The following is a 17,883-nucleotide window of genomic DNA, read 5'->3' on the forward strand; positions in this document are numbered from 1 at the left end:
GCTTTGTAACCTTCCAGTCAGTCAATAAACAATACACATTCCGTTCCTGTCATCTTCTAGTATATTACTAGTGAAATAATCTCCGGATAAGCTTCCAGAAGGTAAAGCAGCATCTCCAACAGCAGAGAAAGCCATCATTTGCAGGAAGACCAGAACCTCTTCAGCAATAGAACTTCAGCAGCACAGCAGCAACACAGGGTCCTAACAGAAACGACACGTGGCTTGTCGGATACAAGTCCTTAAGTGTTTGAGGAGCCAGTGCCCGGCAAGACACAACACTTATCAAACATGTACACGCTACCCTAGATCCAGTTACCAGAAAAAGCATCATCTCTTCTCAATCTACGTGGACTCAACTATTAGGAATTGGTGAAACTCCTCGAAAATAGTGTACTACTCAGGTTGATGCCGATGGGGGATCCAAAAAATCAATAATATCGTGGAGAAATTCGAAAATCCATTATCATTCCATCCCCATTTCAGGTGTGGCAGATCTACCATGGAAGAGAGTTTACTGTAGCCTTCAGCTTTTCGTCCATATTTGGTTCTTGATAAAAATGAGCTTTACCACTACCATTGAGATATAGGCAGAAGTGCTTGCAGGACTCAGCCCCATCCCAAGCAAATACAATATTTGTGAGCTGTAGGTGTACAGTTTCAGGTTTTTTATCGACATACTAGGGTACTGCTTCACTTGAAGCATCATCCTGCTTAGATCTAACATGTAATACTGTTTCAGTTTTTTTTTTCTTTTTTTTTAAATGATAGGGCAGTGAAGCTTCACTTGAAGCATTGTTCTGTTTATGATTAACGTGTGATACGAGTAAAAGTATCATTTCATGTTATATATTCATAAATAGGAAAATGACTTAAATTTCATCACACACGAGTAGTTAAACTCTCAAAGAACATTAGAGAAATGGAGAAGGTAAACAGTTTACTTACCCAGGAGGTTTGCCATATTCTGTCGTCACCTCACCAAACCGGTAGTAAGAAAGCTTGTACCTAATAACCAGAAATGAGAAATTTACATAACCAAATGGCTTGGTAAAAAAAAAAAAAAAAAAAAAAAAAAAGAGAGAAGTGGAGGCTGTCTTGTGCAATATCCGGCTCATGAGCACTCAATAGTTCCGTATGTTAGAAACATAATTGAATTAAGAAGTGAGGAAAAGCAACAAATCATAATACTGTCACAGATGTCTCAGAAAACTGAATCCAGTAGCACATCAAAACAAGTACATATATTTATTTTCATTGACTAGTATCATTCCAAGAAAAGACTGTAAAACACTACAACTGACAACATGTATCATGTAACCTAAAATTCGTGAAGAGAAACTAGAAGCCTTAAAATATCCAATTGAATTATTCAATCCACCAAATACATGAACAGAAAAATTATACACAATAACAAAATGCACGCTAAATTCGTATAAACTGCGATATGATTACTGGACATGGCTATTGAGCAAACATTTTTTATTTTTATTTATTTTTTTTCCGGTGGAGAAGTAATGTAGATCAACAACTCATAGGCACATATTGAGTACAAGTAACAGCTTACATGCTGCTCTGCTCTTCAAAAAGGCCAAAGCTATACAGATCTACCATTATCGATCACAGAAAGAGTTTAACCCTTAAGACCCGTTGCATCACGATCTGTCCATCTATTTATTTATTTATTTTGTGCATATGTGACGTCAAGCTATGAATCTATTTAGATAAGAGCATTTTCAACATTCACATACATTTGGGCGCTATGCTCGGACTCTTCGAAACGGTCGGAGTACCTGTGTCGGACACGACACGAGTATGGGTATAGGATGTGTCGGATCCTCCAAGTTTCAGTCGGACACTTTCATTGTTTTTGCTTCTTCTTCTTCTTTTTCTTCTTTCTTCTTTCTTCTTTCTTCTTCTTCTTCTTCTGCTTTTCCTTTTCCTTTTCCTTCACATCTTCGCTCGCTATAAACCTAGCACCATCTCCTAGAAGGTGGAGAAAGGAGACGGCGCAAGATTTCCCCTTCTTTCTTTTTTCTTCTTTTTTCCTTATTTCTCTCTCTCTCTATATCGGTGGTTTAGGATTTTGTTTGTATAAAATAAAAATGAGTTCCATATAATGCTACTTAGTACTCCACTAAGTACAAATTGCAATCAATCCCCTCATTTTATATTTTATATAACATTTAGCCCCCATTTGACCCCCATTTTTTGAAACTGAAAATAGATGGAATATTATTATTATTATTATTTTGATGACCATGGGTGTCCGAACCAGCTTTCGCGCACCTCGACCAATCCCACGGGTCCCTGAAGTTTACAATCGAGTACTCACCTCAGTGGCCCTGAAGGGACTTGAAGTGGTGACCATTAGGAAGCAAACTCAAGCCGGGTGGAATAGTATTTTTTTTGAAAAATGAGTAGTTGAAAAGGAAGAAAAAGTTTTCGATTTACGTGTACCATTATTTTATGAAAGATTATGTGGTTCAAAATAAGAGAGAAAAATAGAATGTAATAGAATGGAAATTAATGGGGGCTAAACGGGGCTTACTAATTAACTTTTCATAATTGAAAACTAAACCTCAAAATTCTATTTTATTCGTCTTAACCCCTTATTTAATACTCATTTCCTTCTTTGTGAACAATTGATTTTGATCTATTTAAAATGACATCTTGGGTTAGTAAAAAAATTGAAGCTTCAAAGGCGTACCCATGTACCCGTATTTGAAATCTAGACTATTTTTAACCATATCCCCGTATCTTATATATTATAAAATAAAAGATTCGACACTTAAATACGCACCCATATCCAATACCCGTACCCGAGTAAGAGCATCATAGCATTTGGGTTCTAGCACTTTGTTAGTTGTACACTGGTTACCCTCGTGAAGTGAGATAAAAGTGCACGTGCGGGACATATTAGGATTTTCCATTGGATCTAATGCCATAAACACATCGGCAAGATGCATTGACAGTAACAAAATTAAATGACACTATTGAAGGAATTGGGGTTGGTATGAACACAAGATACAGAAACCAGGCCACATCAAGAAGCATATGATGCACCGACAGAGACAAGACATTAGTCCAACAAGTCAATACATGATTTTCCCAAAAATAGTAGGACACACAACACGTTGCGAAAAAACAATTATATATTAATTTTTATTCATATATCTTGTAGTTTTTTCTTTAATTTTATAATTTCTTTAATTTTTATGGTTCTACTTTTTTGTTTTTATAGTATGTTATTATTATAATTATACTGTAAACACAAGGAATGAATTTTTAAACTTTAAATGATAGGGTTCATTCATCATGGTGAATCAGAAAATCTTATATTAGCGATTCAACTCTTTAAAGTGAAGGGTCACACTAATAATTGAGAATTGCACCCTTGTAAACACAATTGCCCCTCTTTCTTGTCCTTTTCGCCTTCCCCATTGCATAGACTAGGGTTTACTTGCAGGCTTACAGCCGCTGGAATATGAAGACGTAGCAGATCTTCACGCCGGTGACATCTAATCACCAGACTGACACCAGTGACTTGCAAGGAGATCGACTTTACTCTTGAGTTTCTCTGATTTTTTTTTTATTTTTTTTTTTTCCTTTTGATTGTGAAACTCCGGCATACCAGACATGTTGCCATGGCATGTCTACACCATTTCATAGACGTGTCCGGCACTTTAAAAAGACAGAATGAAATGGAAAAGCCACCCGGTGTGTGACACGTGTCTGCATCGTGTCAGCAGTGCAGGTAGTGTGTCGGTGCATCAGTCTCTAAGGCCAGCAAAGTTTGGTTTTAGAAAGTGATAAATGATAATAGAACTGTACATGTAAACCGCAATTTACACATGGTACAAGGCCAAGTGCATATGATTTGGAAGATTCCCACCTACATGACTGGATGAATTTGTGGCACCAAGGGTTGGGATTTGATGAGTTATTTTCGGTGCGTGTTTGTTGTTGTTTGGACGAGTGGGTGGGGATCTTACCCATGAACAAGTTTCTGAAACGTAGACATAGTTCTGCAACATAATTCATCTGACCCATGGGTGGAAAGCATTTTAAATCCACATGTTGGTATAAACATAAAATCGAACTATTTGAAAAGAATTCGTTCTCAGAACTATGATACACATCTTTCAACAGACCAATGAGGGACATAAATCACTCATCCACCATTTTTTTTCCTGAACTAGTGCTTATGTACAACAAGCTGATACTGTCATAATAATTAATAGTGGTCGGAACTAGTCAACAAAATTAATAAATGAAAGAGGATACAACTAGAACCAGATTACATTGAAACATGAGACTTTAAATACAAAATCTAATGAGTTGAAAAAATAACTTACATTAGACAGTTCAACATCTTTGGAGCTGCACCTTTGTCAACACGATATTCACCATTAACAAGGTAATCTGGTTCCTTAATTACAGGAAAGACTCCACCTCCAATCCTTACCATCCACAAAAATCTAGCAACAAAGTAGTCAATACAATTTGCAAGTGCGGTAAAAGAAAATAAACGGAATAATTGATGAACATTACTTCAGATTACAAGAACTAGCAACTGTACAGTATACAGCACCAAATATGCTATTTGAGAGCCTCTGAAATACTGGTACATTGGCCAAAAATAATGTGGCAGTCTACCAGTCACCATTGGTGTAATCTTCTATGTATGTCAATATTTCATTTTAATATTTCAAATGTGCTAAGTAATTGGTCACCAGGATGATATTTAGCACATGTTTGGGAGCCATTAATTATGGAGAATGCTTTTCATGTCAAATCAAAAGGGTCCACACGCTGCAGATATTTTCTTGGTAAAGGATCATAATAAAAATCAGCTTTCCAATTTTACCCTCATTTCCTTGTTTTACTTGATTTACTGGTTGAAAGTATTAGGGGCATCAAAAGGGAAAGCAAAAAGATAAAAGAATTTTTTGACAGGCTGTAGTCATTTCTTTGTCAGAAACAGTAGAAATAGAATGCAAAAAATTAATGTGCAACAGTCCGAAAATGTCTAAGAATAGACCTAAAATGGGCACCAAACAGAGGCTTAGCATATAGCAAATTTACGTTTAAATAATTTCCATAGCTTAATCTATAGTAGGGTGCTATCCCAAATATTTTGAAGTCTGAAATTTATGATATCTTTAAGTTTTCAAACTTTTGCTAATAAGTGACCTTCGCATCCACAGATAAATAAAAAAATGTTCTTTTTTTATAGAATTAAATCCTTACTTGTTAATATCATCAGAAGAATAGCCAGTAACACCTCCAAAGACCACTAACACATAATCCACATCTAGTGATCTCATTATGTCATATGCTTCATCCTCATAAGATGACATTGCACGTCCAACAGTAGCAATGTGTGTGTTATTCCAGGTGTTATTGTCAACAATCACTGTTCTGTTCCCCATGGCAGTGATTTGATAGCCATAATCCCACCATGACATCACCTTAGCATCTGGAGGAGTGTTCTGCCTCAGCCAGAAGTACGCTTCACGGTAATCATCAAAAATGACCCGGTTCCCATGGGCACCCCTTGCAGCTAAGACAATTGAAGGAGATGAGTATGCCTCTGAAGTGACCCAGGTACAGTGGATAGCATATCTACTCAGCAAGAAAAATGCACCGAGAAGCAATGCAATAGCGCCATTTCTTTGGAATGGCAGTGATTGATCCAGTGAGCCCTGGTTGCACAACATACATGAGTAAAATTGCTAGTTTACCAGCACCACAAGGAATTTTATATAGAAATTACTGAGAAGCCAGAAAGACACAAGTACCATTCACGTCTGAGACCTCATTAGCAAGTTACCCAACAAAGGAACCTATGCATTAATATTATAGCATCGACTAGATGGAGGTCTCAACGGGGAACTACTAACGTTGGACAAGAGTTGAGAGATTCTTAGAACTGTCCCTTAGAAGAGCATATGCAAGTATTGTGTTTATGATAATGGTAGAGAAAGAAACAAATTATGATACATGGTACTAAGACAAATCATGTACTTTGTTTTTCAATATCCGTAGTAGTAGCCAAATTGGTAGCTTTCTGCATTGTTGCCAGACCCAATTTAGGATGGACCCCTGGCACTTATATTTATCCAATGAAGTAAATAACCACATGCCATGGATTATTTTTTAATAGCATTCTGCACAAGGAAAGAATTCAAGGAGGTAAAGAAGAAGAAGACATTCTCCAGAATGCCAATCAAACAATATAACCTAGAAGCAGTTATCTGTCACCATATTGAAGTAAAGATACGAGTCACACTGTCCTCATCATGCTTTATTCAACGGTGAGATAATATCTAAAATATTTATACCCTTTGCTAGATTACAGGAATGGCGGTTCACATATTTAACTGATCTAGAGAATTATGGCAGACTTCTACTAATTATAATTCATTATAATTTTGGGAGCCTTGAATTTTGTGAAAAGGGATGCTCAAAACTTGTAGCTGCATTTCTCCCTTTTTTTTTTCAGTTTTCTTTGGTAAAATATTTCTGGTTATGTTATTTAGCCCTTGTTTGACCCCCATTTTTTTCCAAAACTCATTTTCAACCACGCATTCTCTTATAAAATAATATTACACGTAAACCCAAAACTTTTCCTTATCTTTTAACCACAAAATTCTGCAATAAATCACTATTCTAATGTACATTTTTCCCCAAAAAGGGTCCCAAACAGGGGCTTATTTCCATTGTTGATTAGTCATGTGCTCTATTAGCTCCACTTTGAATATCTGATGTCATTTCTATTGCACATAATTTCTCTTTCCCTATATTTTAACTGTATAAACAAAGTAGTTAAGACAGAACCTGTAATATTGTTTTTCAGCTGCTCAACTACAGTAACTAAATATAGAAACTTGACAGTTGTACCTTCAATTTGAGTAACTACATGAACATTAAGTCGTAAATAATACGACCACAGGAGGCTCGAGAAACAATGCAGATAACAAGTAGCTTAAGAAAAATCAAATGGAAAGCAAGAAATGTGAAGGTTTAGTAGGGGCTTCTCTAAAGCCATTCTAATATCTAAATTACCGTGTGAAATACATTTTGTACATAAAGACATAATTTATTACACTCAAGAAATAGTTTCTGTAATTACCAGACCTTTCTATATGCAAGTTACATTCCCATGTACTTTTTTTTAAGTCATATTAGAAAATTAGGGTTTCAATAAGTAGTGACTTGTGTTTTTTAAAGTTGAAGTCAAGTCCTTGTTGGAATGAAAAGCTCAATCAAAACCTATGCACAAGCACTTTGTCTTCAAAAATAAATGAAAATTTGTATGGATTTTAAAGAGAACTTTAGTGCTTTCAAAGACCTTTCGTTTCACGAAGCAATTTCAAGCCGTAGGTATTGAATCGATTAGTTTCTAGGTGTAATGACAAGTTCTCTTCTTATTTACTCTTCAGTTTTCAGTAACTCATGCCAGTAGATGAACCAATAAAGTTCACATTTGTGTCAATATTTTACACATAAATCATCTTGTCTGTCTTCTGATTTGCTTATTTCAGTAAATATCCATGGTCAGAAAATTTATTATCTATTTGGATCTGACTTGACCTTCTCTATGTATCCTAAAATTTTAGGTAGAACCTTTGTACAGATTGGAGTATGAAAGACACTTTTAGTAGCTTGATGTTTGTAATTTCACAGCTGTCCATAGAAGAATATAGAAAAACAAGGGATGGGAACTTGAATAATTGCATACCTACACTAATTGATATCTTCTTTTTAATGCAATGGCAGAACAAGTGTGCATTAAATAAAAGACTTATCAAATAATACTCAGACAAAGTTTTAATCAAATACTTTCTACGGAAACGTCCTGTGAAGCTCAGTTACCTTGGAAGAAGCCTTGCTAATTGTTCCTTTGCCAGAGGCACTATGAGAAGCTTTGCTCTTTGCCCGCACCAACTGAGTTAAATTCTTAATAGTGGCTGAAACTGCAATGGCACTAATAAGACATACTGCAGGTGTAGCAACAAGAATTAACCGAACCATTACTCCAGCAAAATACATGCTTGTGAGACCGTACATCACTATGAATATTGTGGCATCTGACAACCGTTTGAAACAGAAATACAAACCCGCAGGGAAAAGGAAAAGCAGTATATGAAAATCAAACATGAATGATGACCATGCTGTCGGTTGGTGTTCAGATACAGATGCTATTATGGGAATGTGATCCTTTGCATAAGTTGGATCCAAGAGAGAGTAAAACCGTCCCGTCCATGGAGAGATATAACCAGAAGCAGTACCAACGCCCAAAGCAATGGCACCCAAACCTACTGCACAGGTCACCGTAATCCTCAGAAATGTGTGAAACAATTTTGGATCGTTCAGCAAGTGTTTGACCCAATCCAGGAAATAAAACACCTACAAAGGAAGTGAAAGTAGCACATAAACGACAGATACCAAAAATGGAACAGATTTATCTGCAAGTATAGATAAGAGGGGAAAAGAAGATGAGAAAATTAAATTATGCATAAATATGTTTCCAGGGAAAACAACAATTCTCTCTTGTGCTACCTCATGCTTTCAGCAAATGCATAAATTGGAGGCCATGACTATCACTTTATCAAATTATTAAACTGCTTCAAATAAGCAAATCTCCACAAGGAACATAGAAGGAAAAAGTGAACAAAAATATCTAGCACTCGAATAATACATATTTATGTGTGCACCTTATATGATCTTCAAATGCTTGTTTAAGGGTTGGTGCTTCTACAGATCAAAGAATGTAACAAATAATTGTTGCCTCTGTAAATTGTTGTTTACGCAACACAATAGACATGCAAATTAATCTAAATCGTGATCAAACAGCCACTGATAAAACAAGGATTTTACTGAATTCTCAAACTTCCTTTACATTGTGCTCTCCATTACTCGAGAGGGGGATGGGATGTACTTAAGAGACAGGGAAACAAGAAAGAGATACCTGCATCAAAAAAAATACTCCCATTGCTGCCATATGTTCTCCAGACTGCACATGCTGGAAGCCCACAAAACGAATTTGCATTGCAAGCAACATTCCCAAGATATAAGTGCAATTATAAGCTACGTACAATCTCATTGAGTATCTCCCAGTAATCAACAGAACCATCACATATAGCGGGATCAAATTAATTATGAAAACATAACCACCCCATGCTGAAACCATATAGAAGTACCCAAAAGCAGAGGCCAGGGCAAAAGCAAGTGACCCCGTATTCACAGCCTTGACAAATAAATAGAAAGTGAGCAACAGCGCAAATATAGCAACCCCCTCATTATCATATGAACCTGCAACCGACCTTGAGATGTAACCAGGGCAAATGGCAATCAACACAGCTGCTACAAGCCCAGCCCCAGAGTCCCATAACTCTTTCCCAAAAAAGTAAGCAACAAGAGTGGTGTTTGAGGCAAAGAATGGTGCAGTGAGTACACAAACTTCACGAATGTGGATGGCAAACCTGGAAGATGATACCAAAACACTTTAAGAACCCAATATAAACGAAAATCTGGAACCGTGATAGATAGCATTAGAGACTTCACGAGGTATAAAATATTATATTGTAACTGCAAATTGGAATTGCAGAGTTATCGAACACAATTGCGAAGGCCTAAATGCTGAAAGTGTTTCAGATGTACAAAAATATGTGTATACTCACATACATACATAAAGATGTACACATGCATATACACTTTAATTATCCATGCATTTATGCATTTTTGGGTAAGATATTAGTACATGTATAAAAAGTTGTAGATATATATTTCAAACTGCTATAAATAGTTTCAAAATAATAATTATTCTTGCATTTACGAATATGACTAAGCCTTTAAACTATCATAGAGAATTTGGAGATAATCTTTATCATGTAGAAAATTAAATTATCATTTCTTTCTTATTTCTTAAATAAATCCAATTCGTGCATGTGAGAATGTCCAAGAAACAGGACCGTTCACCACATGTTCTCAAGAAAATATATAGAACCAGGAACAAGTTACAAGGAAACCATATTGAGAGTGAGGCTTTTAATAGCCAAAAGATAAACCTCAAGAAGATAGAGCTATCAAGATGGATATGTGGTCATACGAGAGCGAATAAGATAAGAAACTAGAATATAAGCCAACAAGTGGAGTAAAAATTAAGGAAGTCAGCTCTTTTGTTTTATGTAGACCTAACTAGGCCCAAATTCATAAGAATTATGTGATCTCGATACAACAGATTATAACATGGAGGAATAGACCAAAACTTATGCAGTCTCTTTGAGTTAAGAATTTAGTTGGATTGGATTTTCCAGTAGATTGAGAAACCAATTCAATGGAGTGGCAAAAGAGATTAACGTAGCCGAGTCCAAATTTATTGAGAATAAGACTTAGATTGGTGGTAGTGCCTTTGATTATCCAAAAACTCTCCTATTTGCATCTTACACGTCAAAGGTAAAAAAATTAAAGCTTGGTTTTTATTTTACTAGTTCGTACAGGGCATACATGTTGACAATATCATTTTTCTATTCTCCCCCATTAGCAGAAGTACCAAGTGAGAAACCTGACTAGGTACAAGTCTGATAGGAAAAGCTCAAAACATGCGCTTGTACATGCAAATACTGATGCATCAATGTCAAAATAATTACACTCGAGATTTAGATGTGACAGAATTTGCCACTTTGATTCCCAGTAATATCTATTTGTTGCAATAACTAAAGATGGTATTATCATCTAAATCATTGTCATATCTCACGAACCACCATAGATTGCCAGATTAAATTTCTACCTAGTACCGCTCCATTATCAACTACATGCAATTATGCAAATATTAATGCATCACTGTGGAAATAATTATACTCAAGTTTTAGACACATGACTCAATTGGGAGACACAATGTCTTCCCATTGGTATTTATTGCTTGCATTAACTAATGATTGCATTATCATCTAAATCATTGCAGTCTCAAAAAGTGTTACAGCGTAATATTTCTTCTATTTGACGCTTGACGCATAATGCATTCCCTCACTAAAATCAATCACTAGCAACATATCTCCATGAAAAGAAAAAAAAAAAAAAAAAGGAAAGAAAAATTTGAAAGTTTATTTTGAAAAAGCAGATGGAAATAGCATTTTTTTTTTTCACTCCATATTCTTCTCTTTCTTCTCTTCTAGTAAAATCCATGATCGTCATCATGAATTGTATAGAAAAAGATTCAGATCACAGCGTCACATTCAGAATCTTCGCCATTTTCTCAAACACACAAGCAAACAAGAGCATAATAAAATTAAAAAATTTCATTCATATCCAATCATTTCCATGTTAATTGTTAGGCATTCTCAAACAACATTTGCTTAAAGTTTGAACCTTTAGGTATTGTTGAATTAAACTTCCACAAAGTTTGAACCTTTTGCGTCTAGGTGAATCATGCTTCCATAAATTCTATAATATATGTGCCTTAAATTTTTGCTATCATCTATAAATAAGTGACATCTCTAGTCCCAAGCATCATCCCTTTCTTTACGGTTATATCCCACTATCATTGTCAAGAAGTAAAATGCAAAACGCCCACATACATTCATGTATGCCATATAGTATGTACACAGATGCACGTTGTGACGATAAGATGTACCTCAGAAACTGGAGAGTCCGGTAAATCAGGTAGGCTGTGACCATTAGACCAGGGAACAGTGTCCCACCAACGATCCTCCCAAGCGGGTACCAGCTCTCCGAGTCAAACCAGTTCCAGAATTCGTAAAACCCCTTCTGAGTCAAAAACTGAGTGACCCGGTAATTGAAATACGGGTCAAACTCGTGGATCATGCTCTCATAACGCAACACACTAAACAAACGCGTAATAAACGCCAATACATACACCAAAAACAGTATCGTTACTCGAATCAAAAGCTCCTGTTGCTTCGTTTTTAGTTTCAGGGATTTGAAAAGGGAAGTCATACCCGGTGACTTCAGAAGATCCACTGCTGATTTCTCCGTTTTCGCCACCATTGTATGGATCGTTCAATTGAAATTGAAACCAAATCGAGGGCTCAAATCGGTTTTCTTTAACTTAATCTGAGTTCTTCTTGGAAATAGCCGAGAATCTATAACTCAAATCATTGAAATTACCGATATGTAATTTCGCTTATACCTCCATTTGGATACCAGAGGGTTCTGAAGAGTGAGTTGTGAGCGAAATCCTAAATCTGGTGTTGACACAAAACAAAGACGCAAAGAGGTGTACGTTCCCATTGTGTCCGGTTTGGTTGCTTCCATTTTAACCTATCTCAACTAAAATCGTGTTAATTTTACCATTATATCGCACTACTTAGTGCTATTTAATTTCCTCTTCCATTTTTATATATTTATTAAAGATAATCTATTAGTCTTGGTTTGCTAATATATTTAAGTACAATATTTTTAAATTTAATAGATTTAAACTTTGATATAGATGAGATTTGGCTGAAAATAGCATTATAATGTTTAAATTTTTTTTAAAAAAAGCTTCTCGATAGGTTCATTAGAAGTCATTAGCTTCATGCAATTACCACATCTGTAGAGCCTACTTTGCAATTTGACAAATAGAAGAAAGAGAAAAAAATAGATGAGAGAATAAATGAAAGACTACTACAATATAACGTCATGATCAATCTTAAAGATATTAGTATAATATTTTTTGTCCTACCCAAAAAGTGATAAAATAATGACTTGACAAAATTGTCCTTTTGGAAATAGCATGCTATATAAACACCTGCTAACTAAAGATTTGGATGAAAATCATCATGATGGACGAAATACGTGAATTATTGAAATATTGGGGATGGAAGTGCTAAAAAATAATTAAGGGAATGAAATTGGGAAAGGTGAAAAGGTTGGGGACCTATGGTGTAGTAAACCCTTAAAAGAGCAACTTTGACCCCGTTTGTTTCCCATTAATGTAAGAATGAGAATGAAAAATATAACCGTTACAGGCCCCTCACAAGAGATGGAAATTCAAATATGATGGTTTGATGTAATTGATAACGATTATATTTTTCATTTTAAATACCAAATAATGAAAAACAAGCAGGGGCTTTATAATTTTCTACCAGACCTAAAATAGAATTGTTTGTTTTATCCTTTTCTATAAACAGAAATGTAAGGTGCTGAATGCCTTTCTAAATTATTTCAAATTTTCAAGCCATTTAATGGGCAACTTATGAAAGTCAAATGTCATGATCATAAAAACATGTTAAAGTTTTAAGATATTAGTTAGAGTAGACCCTATTATCCCCATTCCCACACCAATAAAGTCAAATGCATTTGACCTTTTTTACTGTAAAACTTCAAAGAATATAATTTAATAGGATAATTTTTAAGAGAACATAGAGAGTGTATCTTCACTTGATAGAACAAAATTCTCGTCCATTTGACCTCGATCCTTACAAAGCAAAAGTGAGACGAGACTCAATGTTCAAGACTATCCGAATAATATTTATAAAAAAATTGATCGATGTGACTTTTTGAACAGCGCAATTATAAAACGTTACAATTTACTAGTCCACATTTTTTTCTCTCAAAAATCGTATTAATATGCCCTTTGCTTTCATTGGATGTGCAAAATGGAAGAACTTGTTGGGGGGGAAAAACTAAGTTATGGGCCGACTTTGGCACGAGTTTTGAGTGGGACCCGGTTGTTCAATTTGGAAAATGAAAGTTGATTTGTGTTCTCCTCCGTGACTACATCGAAATCATATACTTACTTGCCAAAGATGATGCTTGGATGAATAAGAAATTGAGGTTCAAAGTGTGCCACTCAAAAGGAAGTTTATGTGGGAAAAATGAAGTTGTCCCACATAGGAAAAAGATGAAAAACTCTAAAGGTCATTGCCATTAATGGTAGCCTAACCTATAAATAGTGGCTCATTTTCCTCATTTCAACACACCAAAGCAAAAGTTTTCAAGTTTAGAATACACAAGAAATTCATTTGTATAGAGTTCTGTCTTTTCTGGATTTCTGTCTTGGTGGTAGTGTAGTTCAGGCACTAATTCAGTTCGCCGGAGTGGTTTCTGCGGTGCTCGGAAGCTACTGATTTTACCGTTGTATCCTGGGAAACAGACGATCGTTTTAAATCTCAAGCACGGACGGTGAGGGGGCGAATCTGTTTTAGGGAAACTGTGTGTAACACAGGCCTCGTTTTGAAATTTCATTTCCTGCAATTTCAATTATTCGTTCTGTTATTTGTTGCAGTAAATTCAATAGTTGATTTGTTGATCATTCTGTTATTATCCAATTAGTTGTACGACTGTAACTTGCTGTTACATATCATCTTACCGGACAAAAATCATATACGGTATTGAAATCGAGAATACCGAATTCCTCATTTTTCATAAACCGACCGAACTGGTGAAACTTGGGATTTTCCCTACAAGCTTAAAACAGATTCTCAGAAAGGAAAAATTGGTTTCCTATATTGATTATTTCTGAATTGATTAGTTTATTATATTTGTTATATTGTGGAAACTAATTTGTTGTTTGGTTCTTTCAGAAGACGAAATGGCAACCGGTTCGACCAACATGGATTCCAACATGGATGTGTCCCAAACTGTAGGTACCCAAACTCAGGCTGTGGGTTCTACTATGGGTGCAGGGCCTAGTTCGGCTATGGGTGCAGCTATGGCTGTAGGGCCTAGCTCTGTTATGGCTCAGACTGTGGTTCAAGTTCCAAGTCGTGTTGTGAGCCAACATGTGGCTAATGTTCTGGTTAATGTACCGGTTAACCATGGGGAAAAGCCGGAGAAATTCAACGGCTTGAATTTCAAGAGGTGGCAACAGAAAATGCTGTTCTATCCGACCACCTTGAATTTTCGAGATTCTTGACTGAAAGTGCTCCAAAACTCCAAGAGGGTGAGGTGGATGTTCAAGCAATTAGTGTTGTTGATGTTTGGAACCACTCGGACTTCTTATGCTGAAATTACATCATGAACAGTTTGGCAGATTCGCTATACAACGTGTATAGCACCATGAAAACTGTTAAGGAGTTGTGGAGTCTTTGGACCGGAAATATAAGACTGAGGATGCCGGGGCTAAGAAATTTATCGTCGACCGATTCTTGGACTATAAGATGGTGGACTCCAAAACTGTAATCAGTCAAGTGCAAGAACTCCAAGCGATTCTTCACGAAATTCATGCCGAAGAAATGATTCTAAGTAAAACTTTCCAAGTGGCTGCAATCATTGAAAAATTGCATTCCCGTGGAAAGATTTCAAGAATTATCTGAAACACAAGCGAAAGGAAATGAACGTTAAAGAACTAATTGTTAGACTTCGAATTGAAGAAGACAACAAGAGTTCCGAAAAGAAGTGATTCAATCCTGGTGCGGCTAAGGCCAATATTGAACATGGTCAAGGTAGTAAGAACTACAAAACCAAAGTTGGGTCATCCGGTGGAAAAGGGATCAAGTTGGGACCAAAAGGGGGCACTCCTAAGAAGAAATTTCAAGGGAAGTGCTTCAACTGTGACATAGTAGGCCACAAATCTTCGGAGTGCAGATTGCCAAAGAAGAAGAATGAAGCAAATGTGGTTGACTACATGGCACATAATGTGTCGAAGATAAGTCTCGTAGCAGTCATTTTTGAAGTGAACATGGTGGGTTCTAACCCAAAAGAATGGTGGATTGACACCGGAGCTATGAGACATGTGTGCTCTGATAAAGAGTTATTTACTGCTTTTGAAACAGTTGAAAATGGAGAGAAGTTATTCATGAAAAATTCAACAACTTCTGAAATCAAGGTCAAGGAAAAGTGGTTCTGAAGATGACTTCAGGAAAAGAGCTGACTCTCAACAACGTGCTATATGTGCCGGAAATTCACAAGAACCTTGTGTCCGGGTCGCTTTTGAATAAACATGGTTTTTTTGTGTTTGAGTTAGACAAGGTCATCTTGTTGAAAAGTGAAATGTTTGTCGGAAAAGGTTATGTTTCCGATGGAATGTTTAAACTCAATGTAATGGTTGTTAAACCAAAAATGAATAATAAAGTGAATGCTTCTATTTACTTGCTTGAATCTTCCAATCTGTGGCATGGTAGACTAGGACACGTTAACTATGATACTTTACGTAGGCTAGTTAACTTGAAATGCATACCAGCATTCCATGTTGATTCCAAACATAAGTGTGAGACTTGTGTTGAAGCAAAATTGACTAAGTCGTCCTTTAAGTCAATTGAACGAAATATGGAATCACTTGATTTAATTCACAATGATATATGTGATTTAAAATTTGTACAAACAAGAGGTGGCAACAAGTATTTCATTACTTTTGTCGACGATAGCACGAAATACTGCTATGTATATTTGCTAAAAAGTAAGGATGAAGCAATAGAGAAATTTGTTCTCTATAAGAATGAAGTTGAAAATCAACTTAACAAAAAAATTAAGATGCTAAGAAGCGATCGAGGTGGTGAGTATGAAGCACCGTTTGCTGAATTTTGTGCACAACACGGAATCATACATAAAACCACTGCACCGTATTCACCGCAACAAAATGGTGTTGCTGAAAGGAAAAATCGCACCTTAAAGGAGATTATGAATGCGATGCTAGTAAGTTCTGGATTACCTCAGACCATGTGGGGGGATGCTGTGTTATCAGCAAATTACCTTTTGGATAAGGTGCCCCGAAAGAAAATGGAGAAGACCCCTTATGAGTTATGGAAAGGAAGAACGTCTTCCTATAAATACTTATGAGTGTGAGGGTGTCTTGCTAAAGTGGTTGTCCCAATACCAAAAAAGGTGAAGATAGGCTCGAAAACTGTAGACTGCATATTCATTGGATATGCACATAACAGTAGTGCTTATCAGTTTCTCGTGTATGAATCTAAAATCCAAGATATACATAGAAACATGATAATGGAGTCGAAAAATGCTTCGTTCTTTGAACATGTGTTTCCATGCAGGTCCGAAGAAGAGGCAAGTTCTTCTAAACGGATGTATGTGACTATGACTGAACATAGCCAGGACCAAGAACCAGAAGAGGAGGTTGAGGTTGAACCTAGACGTAGCAAAAGGGAAAGGACAGAAAAATCTTATGGTCCGGATTTTCTGACCTATATGCTAGAAAGTGAACCTCAAAACTATCAAGAGGCTATGAACTCCTCGGAAGGACCTCAATGGAAAGAGGCCATTAAAAGTGAAATAGATTCTATCCTGCAAAATCATACATGGGAGCTAGTGGATCTTCCACCAGGAAGTAAACCACTAGGCTACAAGTGGATTTTCAAACGAAAAATGAAAGCAAATGGAACTATTGAAAAGTATAAGACCAGGTTGGTAATAAAAGGTTACCGACAACGGAAAGGCCTTGATTACTTTGATACATATTCTCCAGTAACGAGAATAACATCCATTAGAATGATACTTACGATTACTGTTTTGCGAAATCTTGAAGTACATCAAACTTGAACGGAGACTTAGATGAAGAAATCTTTATGGAACAACCCGAAGGGTTTTTATCTCCAGGGCAGGAAAAGAATGTGTGTAAATTGGTGAAATCATTGTATGGCTTGAAACAAGCACAAAAACAATGGCATGAGAAATTTGACAGTGTCATGATGGAGAGTGGATTTAAGATCAATTAGTGTGATAAATGTGTTTACATTAAAGACACTGAAAATGGCTATGTCATTTTATGTCTTTACGTTGATGACATGCTTATTGTTGGCAACAACGATAAGGTGATCAAATCTACTAAAACCATGTTAAATTCAAGATTTAACATGAAAGACATGGGTCTAGCTGATGTTATAATTGGAATCAAAATTTCAAGAACGTCGGATGGTCTTGTTCTAAGCCAATTACATTATGTGGACAAAATCCTAGGAAAGTTCAATAAGGATGATACTGAAA

The 17,883-nt window shown here is 36.1% G+C and overlaps 1 protein-coding gene across 1 annotated transcript; it reads right to left on the reverse strand.

Moving 5' to 3' along the window:
- Positions 1–246: 246 nt before the first annotated feature.
- On the reverse strand, positions 247–12,262 carry LOC111373364 (dolichyl-diphosphooligosaccharide--protein glycosyltransferase subunit STT3B). The gene is made up of 7 exons (XM_022995911.1): positions 11,639–12,262; positions 8,975–9,488; positions 7,879–8,412; positions 5,251–5,705; positions 4,356–4,478; positions 946–1,005; positions 247–641 (listed from the first exon to the last, which is right to left on the reverse strand). The coding sequence occupies exons 1-7, from the start codon at positions 12,010–12,012 to the stop codon at positions 524–526; spliced, it is 2,178 nt and encodes a 725-aa protein (XP_022851679.1). The 5' UTR covers positions 12,013–12,262; the 3' UTR covers positions 247–523.
- Positions 12,263–17,883: the final 5,621 nt, after the last annotated feature.

This window comes from Olea europaea, chromosome 1, assembly GCF_002742605.1.
Source record: "Olea europaea var. sylvestris chromosome 1, O_europaea_v1, whole genome shotgun sequence".
Lineage (NCBI taxonomy): Eukaryota > Viridiplantae > Streptophyta > Magnoliopsida > Lamiales > Oleaceae > Olea > Olea europaea.